This window comes from Pseudonaja textilis, chromosome 1 (genome assembly GCF_049901715.1).
Source record: "Pseudonaja textilis isolate UNSWEBS1 chromosome 1, rPseTex1.2, whole genome shotgun sequence".
Lineage (NCBI taxonomy): Eukaryota > Metazoa > Chordata > Lepidosauria > Squamata > Elapidae > Pseudonaja > Pseudonaja textilis.
The window spans coordinates 318,299,811-318,321,951 of record NC_141990.1 but is presented as its reverse complement, the minus strand read 5'-3'; the positions used below and the strand labels follow the sequence as shown (position 1 = coordinate 318,321,951).

At 47.8% G+C, this 22,141-nt stretch overlaps 1 protein-coding gene across 7 annotated transcripts; it reads left to right on the top strand.

Moving 5' to 3' along the window:
• Nucleotides 1–568: 568 nt before the first annotated feature.
• LOC148128365 (uncharacterized) lies at nucleotides 569–9,649 on the top strand. 7 transcript variants are annotated; one of them, XR_015741266.1, is made up of 4 exons: nucleotides 2,422–2,642; nucleotides 2,961–3,160; nucleotides 5,403–5,642; nucleotides 8,308–9,649. XR_015741266.1 is itself a non-coding variant. In XM_087922582.1 (3 exons), the coding sequence occupies exons 1-3, from the start codon at nucleotides 911–913 to the stop codon at nucleotides 8,327–8,329; spliced, it is 345 nt and encodes a 114-aa protein (XP_087778708.1). In that variant the 5' UTR covers nucleotides 821–910; the 3' UTR covers nucleotides 8,330–9,649. The 7 variants fall into 7 exon arrangements, 1 of the variants encoding a protein (XP_087778708.1); XR_015741262.1 differs by lacking the exons at nucleotides 2,422–2,642; nucleotides 2,961–3,160 and adding an exon at nucleotides 787–1,086; XR_015741263.1 differs by lacking the exons at nucleotides 2,422–2,642; nucleotides 2,961–3,160 and adding an exon at nucleotides 819–1,086 and having other exon boundaries at nucleotides 5,403–6,330.
• The last annotated feature ends 12,492 nt before the right edge of the window (nucleotides 9,650–22,141 follow it).

The following is a 22,141-nucleotide window of genomic DNA, read 5'->3' as shown; positions in this document are numbered from 1 at the left end:
GGGACAGTGTTGGCATTTTTGGCTGGTGGTGCACACTGCTAGCTCATATTAGGACTCCAAGATCCCTCTCAAAGTTACTACCAGCTCTGTTAAGTGAGGTACACTTGTACTGTCCCTTTGTATTTGGTTTTTCTTGGCTAAATATAGAACCATTGAATTTCATTTTGTTACATAGCGCCCAATGTTCAAGTCTATCAAGATATTTCTGTATCTTAAATCCGGCTAAGCAGGGGGGTTGGATAAGAAGACTTCCAAGGTCCCTTCCAATTATGTTGTTCTCTTTCTATTTTACCTATGTTCTAAAGTGTAAGCTATTCCTGCCAGGTTGGTGTCATCTGCAAATTTATTGAGTGTCCAGGTTCGGCCAACTTGGCTGATTTCCCAAAGCAGAAGTGTGATGCTCAGATTTCTGGATGGGGAACCACCAGGAAATCTCGAGTGGGGAACCAAGATCCTGGAAGAAAGACAGGGAGAGCAGCCCGCTTCCACCCTGCGAGCATGAAAACTCCATGGAGGCACAAGCCAAAGCTACCAGGGATGAAGCTTTCCTTTTTTTTCTTTTTTTTCTTTTTGAGGCCTTTTAAAGCTGGCTAGGGGATTCTGGGAGTTGCAGTCCAGGTGTCTTAAAATGGCTGCCTTTTTTTTCTTTTTTTTCTTTTTTTTTTAAGGAGGGAAACAGAACGAAAGGCGAGCTCGGAAGTGCTTTCCGTGCTTGCACCTCTAAAACATTGCGAGTCTACGGAGAGGAGCAGCGAGGCCGGCATAGGCGGGGCCTGTTGCTGGGGGAAGCTGTTGAGTCAGCCGGCCGGCCGGGCGGCGCATGACGTTATCCCGGCGTGCTCCGCGCGCCTCCTACTTTCCTCCCCCTCCCCTCGTCGTTTCTCTTCTCTCTTTCTGAGGTAAATCCAAGATGGCGGCTAGTAGATCCTCCGAATTGAAGACCGCGGCCATCGTTGGGCCCCAGGGCGGGTTTTTAGACAGGAGGGAAGGCCGCTGTGGAGGAGGCGGGCGTGAGGCGGCCCTCGTCGCGTGGCCCCCGGAGCGCCGGTAGGCCCTCTTGTCCGTCTTGTACAACAGCCTTGCGAGGTAGGCCGCTCTTTTGGGGGGGGGGGGTAATGGCGCTGGGCCGGCCTTGTTTCTCTGCTGGGTAGGGAGGGCTTTTGCGTTATATTTATTTATTTATTATTATTTATTTAGGTTTAAGACAATGTATATGATAGACTCACGTCGTTCTCCAGCCGCGCTACGGGCTGGGAATAATTGGTTGTGCCCTGCGAGCCTTTCCTGCCTGCTGCTCTGGGCCTCCCTCACGACAGCCCTGCGAGGCTGGCCGGGCACACGGGGGTGGGGTTGCTGACAGGCCTTCTGGCGGGGGGCCTTAACTCCCTCCACTAGGAGGCATGACGGGAGGCAGGGAGCTGGCAATGGATAACCAGAGGTATAAGTACAACTGCCTTGCCAGGTAGGCCACTGCTCAGCCACCTTAACAGATGGGCTTTGGAAGTCATCTAGTCCAACCCCCCCCCCCCCAAAGCAGGACACCTACACCATTTAACAGGTTGACAGTGTCGGAAGGGATCCTGTAGGTCATCTAGTCCAACCCCACCCACCCCTGCCCAAGCAGGAGGCCCTACACCATTTAACAAGTTGACAGTCGGAAGAGACCTCAGAGGTCACCTAGTCCAGCCCCCCACCCAAGCAGGACACTCTACACCATTTAACAGGTTGACAGTGTCAGAAGGGATCCTGTAGGTCATCTAGTCCATCCCCCGCCCAAGCAGGAGACCCTACACCATTTAACATGTTAACAGAGTTAAAAGGGACCTTATAGGTCATCTAGTCTAACCCCACCCACCCCTGCCCAAGCAGGAGACCCTACACCATTTAACAGGTTGACAGTCGGAAGAGACCTCAGAGGTCACCTAGTCCAGCCCCCCACCCAAGCAGGACACTCTACACCATTTAACAGGTTGACAGTGTCAGAAGGGATCCTGTAGGTCATCTAGTCCACCCCCCGCCCAAGCAGGAGACCCTACACCATTTAACATGTTAACAGAGTTAAAAGGGACCTTATAGGTCATCTAGTCCAACCCCACCCACCCCTGCCCAAGCAGGAGACCCTACACCATTTAACAAGTTGACAGTCGGAAGGGACCTCAGAGGTCATCTAGTCCAGCCCCCGCCCAAGCAGGACACCCTACACCATTTAACAGGTTGACAGTGTCTGAAGGGACCCTGTTGATCATCTAGTCCAAGCAGGAGACCCTACACCATTTAACATGTTAACAGAGTTAAAAGGGACCTTATAGGTCATCTAGCCCAACCCCACCCACCCCGCCCAAGCAGGAGACCCTACACCATTTTAATATGTTAACAGACACAGAAGGCCCCAAACCAACAAGCAGAGCAGGGGATTAATGCTCAGCCTTATTTCAGGTGTGGGAGGCACGGCACAAAAGGCTCTTCTTCTGGACCCCACCAGCCGAAATTCCTCGACCAAAGGGGCCCATAGCATGCTCCTTCTGCCAGAACGGGCAGGGTGGGCCAGTTCCATTGGGGCAAGATTAGCTCCTCGGATATTCTGAACCCACGCCATAAAGGATTTTCAAAGTGATAGCCCGCTCCTTGAATTGGACCCACAAGTAAGCCAGCAACCAGTACAGGTTGGGTTGCGTTGCGTTATGTTACATGCGGCACCCAAGGGGCATACAGACCTACCATAATCATTCTATACCAGGGATCCCTAACTTTTGGGCCGTGAACCGGGACTGGTGCATGGCCTGTTAGGAACCAGGGTGCACATCTGGAGGGGAGTGGCGGGCAAGAGAAACTCTGCATGCGAGGGCTCTTAAGGGATGCACTCCTCCTCCCTCTCCAGTCTGTGGAAAAATTGTCTTCCACAAAAAAAGGATCCTTGGTGCCAAAAAAGATTGGGGACCGCTATTGTATACCATTTGCAGCTTCCAAATTACTCTCCAAGGGGAGCTCCACCTAGAGAGCATTGCAGCTACCCAAACGAGACTGGACCAGGGCATGATTTTTATCCCAGTCCTAAAAGTGTCGTCTCCTCAGAAACTTCAATCTGGAACTCGCCACCTCGTCCTCCCTGTTGAGGCTCTCGACAACCATCTGCTCGCCATCTGATTTGTGTTTGTGCCAGGTGACCTGTTGTTAATTTTGCCTTTTGTTTCTGTGTTGATTTTCTGCCACCCTGGGACTTCCCTTGGCCATCCAATTCGGGTTACCTTCCCTCCTGAGAAGGAGGAGAAGGAAATAGACTCTCATTGGCAATTCTTTTCCCGGTCCTTGCCCTGGTCTTTTGAAATGGGGCGCTCATTGCCCTAACGGAATGGAAAGGGCTTCCTGTAATTCTTACCTGGTTCCCTCGAAATCTCAGTAAGGTTCATGACTTCGCAGAAGCCACAATTAAGCCACCAGAGGGCCAACACATTAAAGGTTTAACGCATTGAAGAAAAGGCCCAGGTGAATGGGTTATCACTGTGTTTTCTTTAACAAGCGGTGATAGTGGCACCACAGTGGTGCAGATAAAAATACCCTAGCCACCCTCAGTGGTAAGCAAACATTTGCAAACTGCGTGATCTAAATTTAGACCATGAATATGGAAAACAATTATAATCTTATGGGAGACAAGGCATTTCATCCAAAGCACCTGATCCTCTTGTCCTTTAACTTTCTCTATTTGTGTGCCCTTCAGGCTCCCACAGGGTCTTTGACAACAGTGTGGTCTGAGGACTCTGGCCTCTCCTTTAATTCTGACCTCCTTCCCTATCTATCGTCCATTCCTAGAACATAGAATCATGGGGCTAGAAGGGACCGCAGAGATGGCCTAATCCAGGGGTGTCCAACCTTTCACCTTCCCTGGGCCACATTAGAAGATGAAAATTTGGTTTGGGCCGCACATAAAATAAAATAACAGTAACGATACCTGATCATCCCAAAAAACCATAGAAAACATAGTTAACATATTAAATTTATTTGGAAATGAAGTTAGTGAGATGCTTTTATTATTTATTATTAATTATTTATTAAAAATTATTTTTTTTATCACTTTTTTTTATCACGGTTTATTTTCTGGCCAAATTTTGCGGAAGGGGGGGAAGAAAGCTCACCCGCCTCGTGCCTACCTCTCCTCCTGCAAATGGCCCGGCTGGATGCAGCAGGACTGGAAGGCAGAAGCAGCAGTGGCGGCGGCGGCAGAAGCGGCGGCGGCAGCAACAGCAGAAGGTGGCGCTCTGACGGCACCCGCCTTTTCTGTTGCTGCTTGGCATGGCGCTCGCCTCGCCCCGCCTCGCGCCTGCCTCTCCTCCTCCTCCTCACTGGCTCTGGCACGAAGGTTGGGGTGGGCACTGGGCCGCATTACGAGGCGACCTGGGCCGCATGCGGCCCGTGGGCCGCGGGTTGGACAAGCCTGGCCTAATCCATCCCCTATTCAAGACAGAGTCCTTACACCACCCCAGTGAAGTGGTTGTCTAGTCTATTTTTGAAATCCTCCAGTGGTGGAGCCCCCACAACTCTGGGAGACAAGCTGTCCACTGAGTGATTGTTCTTGGGAAATTTCTCCTTCCTTCTATGCTAGCTCGCTCTTTAACAAACTTCCACCCATTACTTCTTCCCCTCCCTCTGGTGCTCTGGAGAATAAGTCAATCCCCTCTTTTCTGTGACAACTCCTCCGATAAAGCAAGACAGTCATCATGTGTCCCTCCGATCCTTCTCTTCGATAGGTGCTAGGCATACCTACTTTATTTTTGTTTATTTGGAAAATTTATATTGCTGCCTACTCACTCAGGGCGACTCAAGGCAGCTTACAGGAAAAGGCATAAAAGAAATTAAAAAATTGAAATAATCTTCCACCCCCCCACTGACTCTGGCAATAACACACACTCATGCCAGCCGTTTAATGGGGCTCCATCCCGCTCTGGGTTCCCCAGGCCCACTGGAAGTACCATATCGTCAAGGCCTTCCAAAAGAGTATCAGAGTGGGGGCCAGCCAAATTTCTGAGGGGTTGATGTTCCAGAAGTTAGTGAGCCACCACGGAGCAGGTAGTTGCCTCAACTGTTCATCATACAATTTAACCTCTAGCCCCCCTGATCATCTTTATTGCTCTACCATAGAGCTTCCATCCCCTCTTAGGTGCTCAGTGAGGTCCAGCCATTTCTCCTCCTCCTTCCTCCCCACCATCATAGCCCCGTGAGATTGGCTGGGCTCAAAGCCCAGAACTGGCCCCGGAGCTTCCATGCTAGACCTGGGTTTGGCTCTCCCGGGTCATATTGCAGCGTCCCTGACTGTCACACACACAGCCTTTTCTTTTGATAAGGCAGGCAGAGCAGCGATTTCTTCCCTGCTACGTGTGGTACCCTGTGGCCTTTTTTTCCCTGCGCAGGTCAGCCTTGGTAAGGCCTGAGGAAGTCAAGCCAAGCTGGATGGAGTCAAAGGGCGAAGCCCAGTGTCCCTATTCCTTCTCCTGCTTCTGCAAGTCGAGAGGGGAAGATGATCCGCTTCTACTGCAGGCTTTGTTAGTGCAGCTTCAACGACCCAATGCTAAGGACATGCACCTCATGGGACGCCGGCATTGACTGCACTTTGCGATGAAACCAGCCTGGCGGCATTCTTCATTCCAGGGGTATCAAACTTGATTTCATTAAGGGCCACATCAGGGTTGTGTTTGACCTTGGGGAGATGGGTGGGTGTGGCCAGGTGGGCATGGCCAGTTTGACCTTACTCATGTTGGGGGCACCTGTGGTGGCCCAGGCTGGGAGGACTCACTTCTGCTAGTAATTTGTTTTTCTAGAAGTCTGCCAGTGAAAATGGGAGGGGCGGGGGGGCTGTGCGTGGCCCTCCCGATCTCAGTTTTCGCTGGCAGAGGGCTGCAGGAGGCAGTGCCAGCTGAAAACGGAGCTACTCCATTTTCACTGGCAGAGGCACCAGAAGGCCGGTCCTTTGCTGTTTCCAGGGTGGCCTCACGGGCCAGATCCAGCCTCTGCGGTATTCCCTCCTGAATAGCCATAGCACTTACACCGGTAATCCTCGACGTAACGACCACAATTGAGCCCAGCATTTGTGCTGCTAAGCGAGACATTTAAGTCAGATTTGCCCCCATTTTACGACCTTGCTTGCCACCGTTGTTAAGTGAATCGGTGCCATTAATAACACCTTGGTTAAACGAAGCAAGCTCCCCCCTTGACTTTGCTTGTCAGAAGGTCACAAAGTGGGAATCACATGACCCAGGGACTCTGCAGCCGTCATAAATATGAGCCGATTCCCAAGCATCTGAATTTTGATCATGTGGCCAGGGAGATGCTGTAATGGTTGTAAGTATGAAAAATGGCCGTAAATCATTTTTTTCCATGCCGTTGTAACTTCGAACGATCACTAAATAAACCGTGGTAAGTCAAAGACTACCTGTACACGGCTCCACAGTGCTTTACAGCCCTCTCTAAGCAGTTTACAGAGTCGGCCTCTTGCCCCCAACAATCTGGTCCTCCTTTTACTGACCTCTGAAGGATGGAAGGCTGAGTCAACCCTGAGTCAGGCTCGAACCCTGGCAGTGGGGAGAGTCAGTCTGCAATGCTGCATTCTGACCATTGCACCATAATGGTTCTTACAAGAGAGAGGAAGGGAAGGAAGGAAGGAAGGAAGGAAGGAAGGAAGGAAGGGAGGGAGGGAGGGAAAAAAAGGGAGGAAGGAAGGGGAGGAAAGTAGAGGGAGAGAAAAAGAAGGGAAATGAGAGATGGGGGAGCAGGAGAGAAAAAATGGAGAAAAAGAAGGGGAGAGTAGAGGGAATGAAAAAAAAAAGAGAATAGCACTCACACATACCACTTCAAGGGCTTTATAGCCTTCTCTAAGCGATTTACACAGAGTCAGCCTTTTGCCCTCAACAATCTGGGTCCTCATTTTACCAACTTTGAAAGGGAGGCTGGAGCTGGTCAAGATTGAACTCGTGAGCAATGAGTTAGTCTACAAGCCTGCATTCTAACCACACCGCCACCTGGGCTCTTAATGCCCCTTCTCTGGTAGCACCACCTGCAGCATCCTCATGCATCCAGTCTGGGAAGGTGGCAAACGGCAATCACAGCTCCCTGGGATGCAACAGTCACTATAAATATATGCCAGTTGCCAAGCCTCAGATTCCTGATTACCTGACCACAGGGACCCTGCAACAATCATAAACTCAAGGACCAGTCAGAGGTCACGTTTTTCTACAATTGTCATAACTTCAAACGATCACTAAATAGATAGTCATAAGTTAAGGACTACAATTTTTTATTCTGTTCATATTTCATATTTCTAAACTGCCCATCTCCCTCAGAGAAGAACTCTCTACAATACAATACAACCGATAAATAAAACAATGTGTAAAATTAAAAATTAAATTAGGATTATTAAAAAAATTAAAGTTATAGAACCGTGACAAGCATCAAAAGAGGGTGGAATCCTAAAATGGCTCTATAAATAAACTGACAGGCATGCCCAGATTTTGACAGGTTGGGATTCCAAGGCAAGTCTGGGGGGGCATGAGGAGCCAATTTGCTTTCCTTCATTCTCTTCCCCAGCTGTGTAGGAGGAAAACTCCCATCATCCCCAGCCAGCACATATGTGTTGTGGTTCAAGAGCCTCGGGTTAGGGAGGCTGTTTAAGGAGACGGGCAGCAACCGTCAAGGCAACGTATCAGTGTTCATTTCTGGGGTGAGACGGGGGCTGATCCAAGGTGAGTTTGGACTGGCGCCCTAGCCTAAATCCACCGGTCCCCATTTTGACTTAAGAAAATAGCAGCCAAGGTATTAAGCCTGTTTTCCCCAAGCTAATCCTCTTCATCTGCTTCAACCTTTGGCCCCTGAAGTTCCCAGCAGATGTGGGTGAGCTAAAATCGACAAGGCTTCATGTAACATGAGGACCCAGATGGTTGGGGGCAATATCTTAACTCTGTAAACGGCTTAAAGAGGGCTGTGAAGCACTACAAAGCGGTATATAAGTCTTAAGTTCAAATTTGTGTCAGGATTTCTGAATTTGGCAATGTGTAACATGCATGCAAACCCCGATAATTGTCATTCCCTCCTTCACTTTCTGCCAATGGCAATAGCTACATGGTAATATGTACACAAACAACCCCCCCCAACCCCTCAGTAAAGTTTCCTTACCACTTGCCCATATATTTTTTTAATCTTTTCTCCCTTCCTTCCTTCCTTTCCACCAGAGTTATCCTTAAGGGGCCAATAAATTTTATAAATATATTGGCTAACAGGATAAATGAGTAAAATATTTCAACACTCCTTTTATCTCTCCTGCAGTTTTCAGCACTTGGATAGTTGAAGTGCCCTGTTCAGCAGTTGGAATGGTGCAGACCATACTCTTCCTGCACTCCATGACCCTCTGTGGAATCCAAAGTTGGATTTTGAGGAAGCAGGCCAGGCAGACCATTGGCACTTTTGAACTTCAACGTTGGAGAAGACCATGAACAACCAAGAAAACAATAGAATAAATCAAGCCAGAATTCTTACTTGAGTCCACAATTTCACTAGGCCAGGTGGTGTTCCCCGAATGTCAACCACATTTTGGACCTGGTCTGACAGGAAGGGCCAGGAGTCTCCCCAAGGCTCAATCCTGCTGAATGGTCAAAAGTGATGGCACTGAAGCCCAGTGGGGAGAAACACACCTCTGTCTCACAAGGCATTGACAATGTCCCCATGGAATAAGCCACGAGTAATATCCAGAGAGCCAGTTTGGTGTTTGTTCCCAAGTTCTAAACTAGGATGTGGTAAGTTCTAGTACTGCCTTAAGGCATAAAGCAACTGGAAGACTAGGGCTGGTCACTATGTCTCTGCCCAAGGAAGGAGACAATGGCAAAGCACTTCTGAAAAAACTTGCCAAGAAATCTGCAGGGACTTGTCTAGGCAGTCTCTGAATCTGAAACAATTGAATGGAAGAAAAAGTATTGTCCATGTCGTTCAGAGTGATAAATCCTGATTAATCATGAAATTGTGGCCTGCTTATTTGCTGGGTGACCCAAGCTCCATAGATTCATTGTTTGCAGAGTTATTTCCTTACCTAAAAAGAGAAACGAAATCACCAAGGGTAAGAAAAAAAAAACAGTGGGAACTTCCAAGCTTTCTCATTACGTTTCCTTGGAATCTGGCAGGAAGCATCAGCAGGCAGGTTAGTGGCTGGAGAGAGAAAAGGGGATTGCAAGACTGGCTGGGAAACTGTCATGGAACATTGAAAATGAAGACCGCGTGACCTTCAGCAGCCAGTAGCATTGAAGCAGCAACAGCTTTCCCAAATGTCAGTCCCTCGGGAGTCCTGGGTATTGGACGCCTTCTGTAAGTTAGCCCATCTGAGGTACATTGGTGCAAAAATTGTTGCCCTGTGATGCACCACTTCACACAGCTAAAGGTCATCACAAGAAGAGTTTTGGTATATAGTGTTACTCCGTTTTCGGTGCTGCTCAGCAGCACATATTCTCTGAACCAGCTGAAATTTCCAAATTACTTCTGTAGCTATTCAAGCCTAAAAAGTATAGAATATTGGCCATGCCGATCCAGGTTTAGGATCTCGGTCAGCATTCCTGGATAGGGTCAATCAGTCTGTGCATGTCTGCGTGTGTTAATAAAACATTAAAGTTTTATAACTCAACGGACAATGAGTAGACTCATTTTCTTACTATCTTGTTCCTCAACCATACCAGACAGAAAAGTGCCTTATTCCTCACGCCGCTTGCGTCTTTAGCTTAATTTTATCAATGGGAAAGAAATGCAGATTCCTGGCACTTACTCTCCACAACTCTCCCTTTATCTGGGAAAGGAATAGAACTTGGAAATAATTAGTCTTTTTTGTTCTTAAAAAAAAGCAGGATTTAACTCTTAAGGGATTCCACACTAAGTGTTTTGGTAATGAGTTCTTGAACCAGAAGATGTGGCGGAGGAGAGAAAGGCATGAGCAGGCCTTTCTGAAATTGAGCCTTTTTGTCAGAATGTTTTCTCCTGTTTGAAGCTCCAGGCATTCCACTTCAGATGGATTTAGCCTTTTTTTCCCCCCTTTAACACATTGCTACCTTTTCCACCCGATCCTAAAAGAAATGTGGCTCTGACTTTTCCTTGGAAGGAGAGACACTGAAGCTCAAATACTTTGGCCACCAAGTAAGAAGAAAGGACTCTGGAAGAAGGCCCCGAGGTTGGGAAGGAAGGAAGGCAAAAGGAGAAGGTGACGGCAGAAGAGGAGATGATTAGATGGTGTAATCGACACAACGAATGTGAATTTTGGTAATATCAGGGAGATTGTGAAGGATACAGGGGCCTGGCGTGCTATGGTGCGTGTGGTCGTGAGCAGACACAACTTAGCAACTGAACCTGTTCCGTGGAACATAAAAATTAGAAGAACAGAATTGGAAGGGACCTTTGAGGTCGTCTAGTCCAACTCGCTGCTCAAGCAGAAGGCCCTATATCAGGGCTGTCAAACTCAATTTCATTGAGGCTGCATTAGGGCTGTGGCTGACCATGGGGGTGTGGCTGGATGGGTGGGCGTGGCCAGCTTGCTGGCCCAATGCTTCCTCTTCGCATTGGGTACACAGGGCGGCCCTACGGCCGAATCCGGCCCGCACACCTTGTGTTTGACACCCCTGCCCTATAGCATTTCAGACAAATGGCTATCCAGTCTGTTAAAAAACCTCCAGCGATGGAGCACCCACAACTTCTGGTGGCAAGCTGTTCCACTGGTTGTTTCTCTCCTGGATTAGTTTCAATCTGTTGTGTCTTGTCCTGCCTTCAGGTGTTTTGGAAAATGCTTGACCCCTCCCCCCATCCTATTTGGGGCAGCCCTTCAAATATTAGAACTCTCCTCAGTCCTTCTTTTCATCAAACTGGATTCATTAAATCTGCTAGGTTCACACAGGGTCCTCAGTGGTGGGATTCAAAAAAATTTTTACTACAAAATGCATCAGTTTCAAGCACTACAGCTTACCTTCTAGGGCAGCCCTGGTAAGTAAAACAGCTGAGGCGCGGGAATCTATTGTGCCGTGGGAATCAGCCGAGCTGAAAAACACAGAAAATATAGGGCAGGTGGGTGGAGTCTGCTGATTGTCGGAGCTACAGGTTCATTAGAACCGGTCTGAACCAGCACCGTTGCACCACTGATTGTTCCTGATGTGGTTCACCATGGTTCGTGGAATAATCTGGGTTCAGATACTTTCAGCTGAGCTCAACCAAGGCCAGGTTGGGGCTCTCGACCACGTGTGACAGGCAGGCACCAAGCTTGTGCAAAGCAAGAGCAGACAGACATCTATTCCTTTCAAACACACCTTTGCAGTTCTCCCCTGCCCACTACTTCGGTTCACCATGTGGCTAGGAAGAGGAGAAACCAGAAACTGGTTCAGGTGCAATCCTGCCCATGTGCTTCAAAACAAAAGAAGAGAGTGAGGCTCTTGAGAAGAACTGGAAACCTCTCCTTGACACGCTTGTAGCCACCCTTCCAGGGTGGTGGACGGCAGCTCAGATACTTAATGCCTCCCTATTTTTGCCACGGCTTATCTCTCTGGATCTTCTGTTCCCAGCAGGCTAAGCTGGTTGAACACATTTAAAGTACGCTGTAGGATTTGAGAAGGAAGGCCGCGCAGTGGGACCAGGATGCGGGGGGAGGGAGCTGGGTGTTTCGACCTCTCCACCAACAAATCACATTGTCGAAAGAGCCCCTAACCAAAAACGAGCTATTTGGTTTGTGCATAAAATAACTGACTTTCGAACAAATGCAGAGTTGCCCCAAGTTGTTTTCCCTTGCAAAGATTTGCTATTGTTCAGAAGAAAAGGGGAGGGCGTATTTTCCCCAAATGCCCAGCAGGGGGCAACTTACTACAAGCTGCCAGACGACGTTAAGGACAGACTGGATTTTAACACATCAAGATAAGTTTCCGAAGTAAAAATTGCACCACCACCTAACATCTAGTTTATTGTTCGTTGGCAATTTAGATTTCTGAGACCAGCCGTGATTCTTCGTGACTCAACGACCGCAGTGTGTTAAACCCATGGGCTTCACGTCATAAACTGAGCCCGCATCATTCAATCCAGTTAAACTCGCAAGACCTCAGGCCCTTGGAGGAGGAAAGGTCAGACCCAAAGCACATTTCAAAGACCAGGCTGAAGGAGCCCTGTTACTTTCTGAGCTTGATGGTTTTCTTGCGGATGCTCCATGACCCAACTTGGGAGGGAACATCATCTGTGCTAGAAGGGAGGAGGGTTTATGGAGTGGAGGGAGGAGAAGGACAACTGCGGGACAGACATAAGCGCGAGAACCAGTTATTGTAAGTCACTTTTTTTCAGTGCCATCGTAACCCTGAACAGTTGCTAAATAAATAAATTTGATTGTTTGTATCCTCCTTTGGAGTGCCACAGGAGGGAACACGTCCCATGCATCTTCTGCACACTTGGCAGTGGCGGGATTCAAAAAACTTTTACCACCGGTTTGGTGGGCACGCTTTGCGCACGCGTGCAGAGTGTTTGATACCATCTACAGTTCTGCACTCTCCTTTTGTGTTCAACAGCTGCCGCGCGAAGCAGCTGAGCTTGAAAACCAGGGAATAAAGATAAGAATAGAGCCAGGGCCAGCAGGAAGGCCCAACAGCCGATCATCGGAGAAAACTGGTTCGCTCACAGATGATCTTTAGAGCTACCGGTTTGGCCGATCCGGACAGAACCGGTAGAATGCCACCCCGACACTTGGACTACACTTGGAAATGTTGCATCCCGTTCTGGTCACCCCGATACAAAAACAAGACGTTGAGGATCTGGACTGAGTGTCAGAGAAGACCCACAAAAATGATTAGGGCTCCTGAAGGCTAAAACATATGAAAGAACCATTTCAGGAAACGGGGATGTCTAGTCTTCTAATTAAGAGAAGGACTGAGAGTGATATGATAGGACGGTGGTGGCTGACCCTTTGCGGCTCCCGTGCCGATAATTGCGCCTGTGCTTGCATGCCAGCACCAAGAAGGCAATGCATGGGGGGGGGAGCACGCCCCCTACGCATGCGTGTGCAATTCCCCCCTTGTGTGCCGTGCATCTGTGCATGCACGCACGATCCCACCCCGCCGAAGGGAGGACTAGAACCAACGGAAATAAAGAGAGAAGCAACCTGGAATTGAGAAACTTCGTGACGGAACAATCAACCAGTGGAACAGCTTGCCACCAGAAGTTGTAGATGTGGAAGTTGGCTGAGGAATTCTGGGAGTTGAAGTCCACAAGTCTTAAAAGTGGCCAAGTTTGGAGACCTATGGTCTAGACTGCAGCCTTTCCTCCTGTCTCCCAGGGCCCTTCCTACAGACCTCTGTTTTGTGACTCATTGGGGACATTGAAACACACACACACACACACACTCACCCAGGGCCAATTCTAATGGCTCTTAAACAGCAAGGAAGGCCGGCTCAGGGTGGGCCACATGGCTGCCCATCCCACCTGGCTCTTGGCTTTGCTTTGGGCCCCTCCCTCACCCGCAATCCTTTGCCTGCATACGCGCGCACACACACACACACACACACAGAGAGACCCGAGTAAGCCGAGACAGTCTCTCTTAAGTGTTCTCAGCCTGGGTGTCTAATAGGTTTAGCCAAGTTTAAAACTGTCATTTGAGCGAATTAAAGCCAGTTGATACCTCCTTGGCTCTCCTTTAGCCAATTTGCCTTCAATTAGGGTAATTGGGAAGCCCACAGAGGAAGGCAGCATTAATATTTTAAAGTGATGAGGCGATTACGGGACCCACCCCGGCTTGGCTTGGGAGGAAATCAGTGGTGGGGGCCTCCACGCCTCCTGGGCAATTAAACCATCTTTTGTCCTCGTAATCCGTCCACGCCTCCATCACCTTTCGCCAGCTTTACGCCAGCGCCCTGCTGGGCAGAGGAGGGGACCGGCTGCAGGCGGTGGAAAACACTTAAACCCTCACCTTGCCACGCAGGCCAAGGACGAGGACGGCGGATGGCCTGAGAGTGCGTGCCCGCGAGTCCGGGCATGTCCCACCGGCTGCCGGATTTTAGGTGCCCAATCCTGACGGCCCGGAGCTCCAATCCAGCGTCCTTTCACTTCTTAATTTGGTCTCGGGGTTGAGTGGGAAGAGGGAGGTCTGCTGCAGCTTGCACCCGGGTCCACTGCTACGGGTTGGCACAGCTGAGCACACACCCAGGCCTGTGTTGGTGTTGGGCCAGGGGCCTGCTGGCGATCTCTGGAGCAAGGTGCACTTTGCCCAAAATGGAACCGATCAAGGCGAGTCTTCGTAGCTCAGGGTTGGACGGTGGGGCCCTTGGGGAGGGTGGGGGGGGTCTCTGAGCTTGGGCGCTTTCATGCAGACATTTCATGACCCAACTAGGTGACATCATCAGTGCTAGAAGGTGGTGGACTTTGCAGACAGGAGAAGAGGAGGAGGACTGTGGGGTCTTTTGTGCTGTCTGAGCTCGGTTGTTTTCTAGCAGACGTTTCAAGACCCAACTAGGTAACGTCATCAGTGCTAGTGAGGAGGAGGAGCCTGTGGACTCCTTGGTGGTCTTTGAGCTTGGTGGTTTTCTTGCAGACGTTCTAGATAATGTCATCAGTGCTAGAAGGGAGAGAGTTTCGTGGGGAGGGAGAGGAGGAGGATTGCGGGGTCCTTGGTCCTCTCTGAGCTTGGTGGTTTTCTTGCAGACGTTTCATGACCCAACTAGGTAGCATTATCAGTGCTGGAGGCGGGGTTGTGAAGTGTAGAGAGGGGAGGAGAAGGTCTGTGGGATCCTTAGTGCTCTCTGAGCTTGAGATTTTTTTTTTTTCTACAGGCCTCTCATTACCCAACTAGGTTGCATCATCCGTGCTAGCAAGGAAGGAGCCCCTCCAAAACGGAAGCGCTTTATGGAAGCGGTTGCCGCAAAGGGAGGAATGTAGTTTGAGGTCCTCACTTTTTCCTCACCCACCAATTTTATTCCAATTAAAAATATTACCCCTGTAAAATTTGGGGTCAGAAATGCTTCCACCCACCCGGGACTCTTCCTGACTTTTTTTCAGGTAGTTTTTGTCGTCATCCAATTTGCAAAACAACCAATAATTCATTCTTCTATGTTGCAAGATGAGAGATTAAAAACTCCATTGTCAGCAATTCCGTTCTCCACCGAGAAACTTCCTGTGTCCGTCATCCTACGCTTTCCAGATGTTAAGAGCTACAGGTACAATTCATTTAGCGACTGTCCAAAGTTACCACAGCCCTGGAAAAAAGCGGCCTCAGGACCGGTCCTCGCCCTTACGACCGTTGAGGCCTCATCACAATCACGTGATCAAAGTTCTGCTTTGGCCATTCACACGTATTTACGAGCATGGCAGTAACCCAGGATCCCAGGATCACCATGTTACAATCTTCCCAGCCAGCTTCCTTCCGGCAAGCAACATTAATGGGAACGTTGGATTCGCTTAATGACTGCATGATTCACACAACAACTGCAGTGATCCGACCCTAACAACCATGGCAAACAAAAGTTTGTAAGAAATTGACTGCAATCCTTTGGTGAGCCATGGGCATTCGGTTCCCAAACCGGTGTTTGTAAAAGGCAGCCAAACGTTACGCCTTTTTCAAACTGTCTTGTTACCACTTTCTGTTTAACCAGGTTTGTTCCGGGTAAGTGGAACAGTCTTGGTTTCACTGCTAAGTGTGAGCCAGCTTGGCTCTGGATCAAAGGTGCCTTTTAAACTTGTTATATAGGCAGTCCTCAACAACTATTCCTTTACTTTGACACCGAAATATAATTTTATTATATTTTATCTATATATTTATACTAGCTGGATACTAGTGCTTCACTACAAAACTATGTGGTTGGGCTTAGTTTATGGGAAGTAAAATAGGGAGGGGGGGGGGCTGTGCCTCTGCCTACCAGCATCTGTTCTGACCCAAACCTGGTTCCAAGAGAGCAACCACAAGACAAAGGCAGCAGTACAACCTTTTTATGTTTCAGCTAAGAATTCTGTTTCTTCACAGATAAAAGGCTGCTTCCAACTAATTAGCTCCGACAAGAAAGAGCCTTGCCAAGTTTTTGCAAGTCTGCCAAAACACAACAGATAAGAAATAGTTTACAATACAAGAGTCTTCAAATACCAACTGGAATGTCCACGAGGCTGAGTTTCAAAACGTCTTTGCCTTCTGCAAAGAACGTCCAATTCACAGCTGGCTTTTCTCTTCTTGAAGGAGGGGCCATTACCTTGCAGCCTTACTCCCGAGTCGCCCGTGCTGCTGCAGCTGCTCTTTCCTGCGAGCAACCCTGCGTGCATGCGCACTTAGCACGGGCTCCTCGGGAAACTCCTCATCGCTGCTGCCAGCCCCCACAATCTCTGAAGGCAGCAGTCCACTTCCTGGCCCCTCATCTGAGTCCTTGCTCTCCTCAGCCCTCCGCACCTCCTGCTGGCTAACCACAACAGCCTCCATCGGTATCCATCTGGCTAGCATCCTGTCAGTGGTGAGAGAATGGAGGGCTGTTTGGAAAATGAAAGAGTATTTGCTGTGTGAGCAAGGAGACAGCGTGGCTTAGCTCACCTGTTCTGTACTACAGCTGCTTGGGGCTGTGAAACTAAAACTGAAACTCCTCTGCTTGTGTTTTGCATTTGGAAGAGATTTCTTTTCGGGTGGGGAGTGGGAATAGAACTCCTTAGCATCAGATGATGATGATGATGATAATAATAATAATAATAATAATAATAATAATAATAATAATAATAATAATAATAATATAATATAGGAGATACTCTAAATGCTCTGGTGGCCATTTCAAGCCAAGAGGAACATACGTGCCCAATTTCAAGTTTGTAGGCTTTACAATTCTGGAGATTTTGTGATGATGTCTAAGTAGTATTTTGCTTTTATATCTATCGATTATATCCTATTTTCATCATAGATTGTATCTTATTCCAGTTCCATTTTAAATTGCTTTTATCAAATTTCAGCCACTTGTTTCTGGCCCTCTGCCATGGCCCAAGGGCTAATCGATCAATCAACAACCATAACTATTCGTTTACTAACCAAAGTTACGATGATACTTTCACACTTAGCGACCGTTGCAGCCTCCCCGCGGTCACGGGATCGAAACTCAGCCACTCGCCGACCGGCTCACCTTTATGACGGCGCGCGATCCCGTTGTTGCGACCTTCTGACCGGGATTGCTCGAACCACTGTGTGATTCACGGTGCGGTGATTTTTCACTTAACAACCGAGGCGTGGAAGGTCGCAAAACGGGGCAAAAGTCACTTATCCCGCTATCTGGCTGAGCAGCAGAACTTTGGGGTCATAAGTCTTCGAGGCCGATCTGTATTTAAACAAAGCCCACGAACTGGGAAAGAGGACGGATGTTCCGGAGCGAATAATTTCTCCCTGCCTTTAAGCCCAATTCAAGGAGAGGATCCGGAACGGGGAAGAAGAATTCAAAAGGGAGGATTAAGAAATCCTTTCGGATTAAACGCATCTGTTGAAAATAACTTTTAATTTAATTTTTTTGGGGGGGGCCTCCTGTACCCCCGCGAGGCATTTTCCTCCCAGCGTTTTAATGTCTTCAGAAGTCCACATCAAAGGGAAGCTTTTGAATTAGGGTTGGGGATTGGGTTGACAATCCCCCACACACACCCCTTGAATCCCAGGGGCTCCGCGTAATTGTATTTAATTTTTATTTTGATCCGAGAGGAGCTTTTAACAAAGGAGGAAAAAACAGGGAAGGGCAGGTGCTGAAAAGCAACACGGGGTTTCCATCTTTCTTACAGGTGGTTTTCACTTAACCAGTTAAGAGGTCAAAAATGTGTGTATACACACACACAACACACAACGTGTGTGCACAGGACCGCACTTTTTATATAATTATAATAATAATAATAATAATAATGCTGCAATTTTCTTTGTTTTATATATATAACATTTCCAAATCTACAATGATAGTGTACTGTCTGCGTGCAATCTCTATTAAATACCAGTAATAAATCTTATACATACAATAACCATAACTATTATTCTCAATAATCTATTCACCATAATCTTCACTTATCCTTTTTAAACACTAGCTCGATTCCGGTGCTTTGCTACGAAACTATGTGGTCAGGCTTAGTTTTTGGGAGGAAAATAAGGGTGGGGTGGGGTGGAATTGTGCCTCTGCCTCCCAGCATCCATTGGTATTCATCTGTCAGCGTATGAGAGAGTAGAGGGCTGTTTGGAAACGGAAACGGCATTTGCTGTGTGAGCAAGAAGGAGACAGCAAGGAGCCTGGGCGTGGCTTAGCTCAACTGTTCTGTACTAAAGCTTCTTGGTGCTGTGAAACTGAAATTTTCTCCTCTCCTCTGCTTGTGTTTTGCGTTTGGAAAAACACTTCAATCATGCAAAATAAAATATTCTTGCCAACAATGAATGTTCAACCTTCCTCCCGTCCTGTGCCTTTTAGTGCATGGAGCACTGTTTCCTAAGCATGTGCAGAGGGCACAGGAATCTCTCCCAAGTCTCTGGAGGCTGTTTGTTGTTGCTGATTGTGTCCCTCCTGAATCTTAAAATAAACTTACTTTAGGATCAACCTGCAAGGCTTTGTCCCAAGTCCAAAATTTGCAAACATCTTAAGAGTTAGATCGGCCAGATTTCTCTCTGGAATCTCAGCCTTTGCTCTGGGGGCCTTGGAAAGTGGGGGGGGGAGGGGGGCAGTTTTGCCATTCTTCCCCCCCACACACACACAGCTTAGCAAGGAAAGAGCACCAGTAAGGGGGGGGGGCGGTTGCAGGTTCTTGCTGAAGAAACAACAATAACAACCACGATTTGATCTTCAGAACCAGCTTGTCCAGTGAGTTAAGGCGAGAGGGAGGGTTTGGTCATGTCCCCTCCCCACTCATGGCCTAGGAGGGATTTGAACCCAGTTCTCTTCGGCTTTCATGGGAGGGAAGGAAGGAAGGAAGGAGAGATGGGAGGGAGGGAGGGATGGAGGGAGGGAGGAAGGAAGGAAGGAAGGAAGGAAGGAAGGAAGGAAGGAAGGAAGGAAGGAAGGAAGGAAGGAAGGAAGGAAGGAAGGAGAGATGGGAGGGAGGAAGAAGGAAGGAGAGATGGAGGGTGGGAGGAAGAAGGAAAGGAGGAAGGAGGAGGGAGGAGGGATGGAGGGAGAGAAGGAAGGAAGGAAGGAGAGATGGGAGGGAGGAAAAAGGAAAGGAGGAAGAAGGAAGGAGAGATGGGAGGGAGGGAGGAAGAAAGGAGGAAGAAGGAAGGAGAGATGGAGGGAGGGAGGAAGAAGGAAAGGAGGAAGAAGGAAGGAGGAGGGATGGAGGGAGAGAAGGAAGGAAGGAGAGATGGGAGGGAGGAAGAAGGAAAGGAGGAAGAAGGAAGGAGAGATGGGAGGGAGGAAAAAGGAAAGGGGGAAGAAGGAAGGAGGAGGGATGGAGGGAGAGAAGGAAGGAAGGAAGGAAGGAAGGAAGGATGGAGAGATGGGAGGGAGGAAAAAGGAAAGGAGAAAGAAGGAAGAAGAGATGGGAGGGAGGAAGAAAGGAGGAAGAAGGAAGGAGAGATGGAGGGAGGGAGGAAGAAGGAGAGGAAAGGAGGAAGAAGGAAGGAGAGACAGGAGGGATGGAGGGAGAGAAGGAAGGAAGGAAGGTTCAGATTCCCCAAATCTCTTCCTCCAATTGCATTGAAGAACTGACTTTGAAAAACCAGCCACTTTGCAAACAGCCAGCTGGTGAACTGGGCGCTTTCTGGGAAGGGCATTATGGGTGTGGGGGAGGTGGGGGGGGATGTCCATGGGATGGGTGGGCCTCAAAACCCTGCTAGGCCCCCTTCCAAGTGCAGAAAGCCCCTCCCCTCCCCTGCCTGCTTTTCTTCCTCCCTCCCTCCCTCCCTCCTCTCTCTCTCTCTCTCTGTCTCTTTCTCTCTCAGCCCAGTCCACCTCGCAGGGCTGTTGTGAAGAAAATATCTTTGCCACCTTGAGTGATTTGCGACAAGGACGAAAGCGGGACGCAAATCAAAAAACAAAAAAAAAAAAAAACAAAGCATAGGCAGGTAAGTCCTTGACTTACAGCGGTCCATTTAGTGACCGTTCAGAAGTTGCAAAAGGGATGGTTGCAAGCACCCCCCACAGTCACACGATCCAAATTCAGACGCTCGGCAGCCGGTTCGTATTGATGACCGTTGCTGTGTCCCTGGGGAGTGTGATTTTCCCGCCTTTTGGACAAGCAAGATTCACTTAACAACCGTTAAACTCTAGAGGCCTTCTAGCCCAACCCCCTGCTCCATCAGGAGACCCTCTCTCATTTCAAACGAGGGGCTGTCCAGTCTCTTCTTAGAAAGCCTCCAGTGTTGGAGCATCTACTACAACGTCTGGTGGCCAGCTGTTCCGCTGGTCCCTCACTGTTAGGAAATCTCTCCTGAATTCCAGGTTGCTTCTCTCCTCGATGAGTTTCCATCCATTGTTCCTTATTTGTCCTTCAAGCATTTTGTAAAATAACTTGACTGCCTCTTCTTTGTGGCAACCCCTCAAGTACTGTACAACTGCTATCATGTCCCCCTTAATTCTTCTTTTCTTCAGACTGGCCAAACCCCCAAAACCTGCAGCTGTTGTTTCTTCGTATGGTTTTAGTCTCCAGGCCTTGGATGGTCCTCTTAGTTGCTCTTCTTTGCACTTTTTCCAAAGTCTCAACCTCTCTCTTTTTGTACCGCGGTGAGCAAAACTGGACACAGGGTATTCCAGGTGTGGCCTTACTAAAGACTTTATAAAGCGGTATTAATATTGGGAATGAATGGGTGTTAATGGGGGGGGATTTAAAAAGGGGGGAAAAACGGAATACAGTATAACCTGAATAAATTCCCATGCAGACTAAACGAAAAGAGAGACTTTCTACAAGGGTGATGGGTGATGAGATATATTTCACTTCGAGGCCCCTCAACAACCAATTTCCACTTTAGATAAAAGACAGGACCAGATTCTGTTGGTTTTGGATGCTATATAAAGACAAAAACATGATTTCTTTCTTTTTCTTTTCTTCCTTTCTTTCTTTTTTCTTTTTTTCTCTTTTTTCTTTCTTTTTTTTGAGATTTCAAAGAACCGTGAAGAGGCAGAATAGAATAGAATAGAATAGAATAGAATAGAATAGAATAGAATAGAATAAGAATAAGAATGAGTAGAATAGTAGAATAGTAGAGTAGAAGAGGAATAGAATAGAATAAGAATAGAATAAGAAAAGAATTAGAATTAGAAAAGAATAAGAGTAGAATAAAAAAAGAGAATTAGAACAGAATAAGAGTAGAATAGAATAGAATTAATAGAATAGAATAAGAATAAGAGTAGAGTAGAGCAGAGCAGAATAGGAATAGAATAAGAAAAGAATTAGAATAGAATAAGAATAGAATAGAATAAGAGTAGCATAGAATTTGAATAGAATAATAGAATAGAATAGAATAGAATAGAATATGAATTAGAATAGAATAGAATTAGAACAGAATAAGAATAGAATAGAATTAGAACAGAATAAGAATAAACTAAGAATAGAATAGAATAGAATAGAATAGAATTAGAACAGAATAAGAATAGAACAGAATTAGAACAGAATAAGAATAAAAATAAGAATAGAATAGAATAGAATAGAATAGAATAGAATAGAATAGCAGAGTTGGAAGGGACCTTGGAGGTCTTCTAGTCCAACCCCCTGCCTAGGCAGGAAACCCTACATCACTTCAGACACTAATGGTTGTCCAACATCTTTTTAAAAAAATTCCAGTGTTGGAGCATCCACAACTTCTGGTGGCAAGCTGTTCCACTGGTTAATTGTTCTCACGGTCAGTAAATTTCTCCTTCGTTCTAAGTTGCTTCTCTCCTTGATTAGTTTCCATCCCTTGTTGCTTCTTGTCCTGCCCTCAGATGCTTTGGAGAATAGCTTGACTGCCTCTTCTTTGGGGCAGCCCCCGAGACCTTGGAAGGCTGCTCTCCTGTCCCCCCTGGTCCTTCCTTTCCTCAGACTAAACATAACCTAATTCCAGCAACGGGTCCTCATTTGTTTCGGCCTCCAGTCCCTCCTCATCCTCTTTCTTGCTCTTCTCTGCATTCTTTCCGGAGTCTCAACATCTTTTTTTGGGGGGGGGTCATGCGGTGACCAAAACTGGACGCAGAATCCCAGGTGCGGCCTCACCACGGCCTTAGGA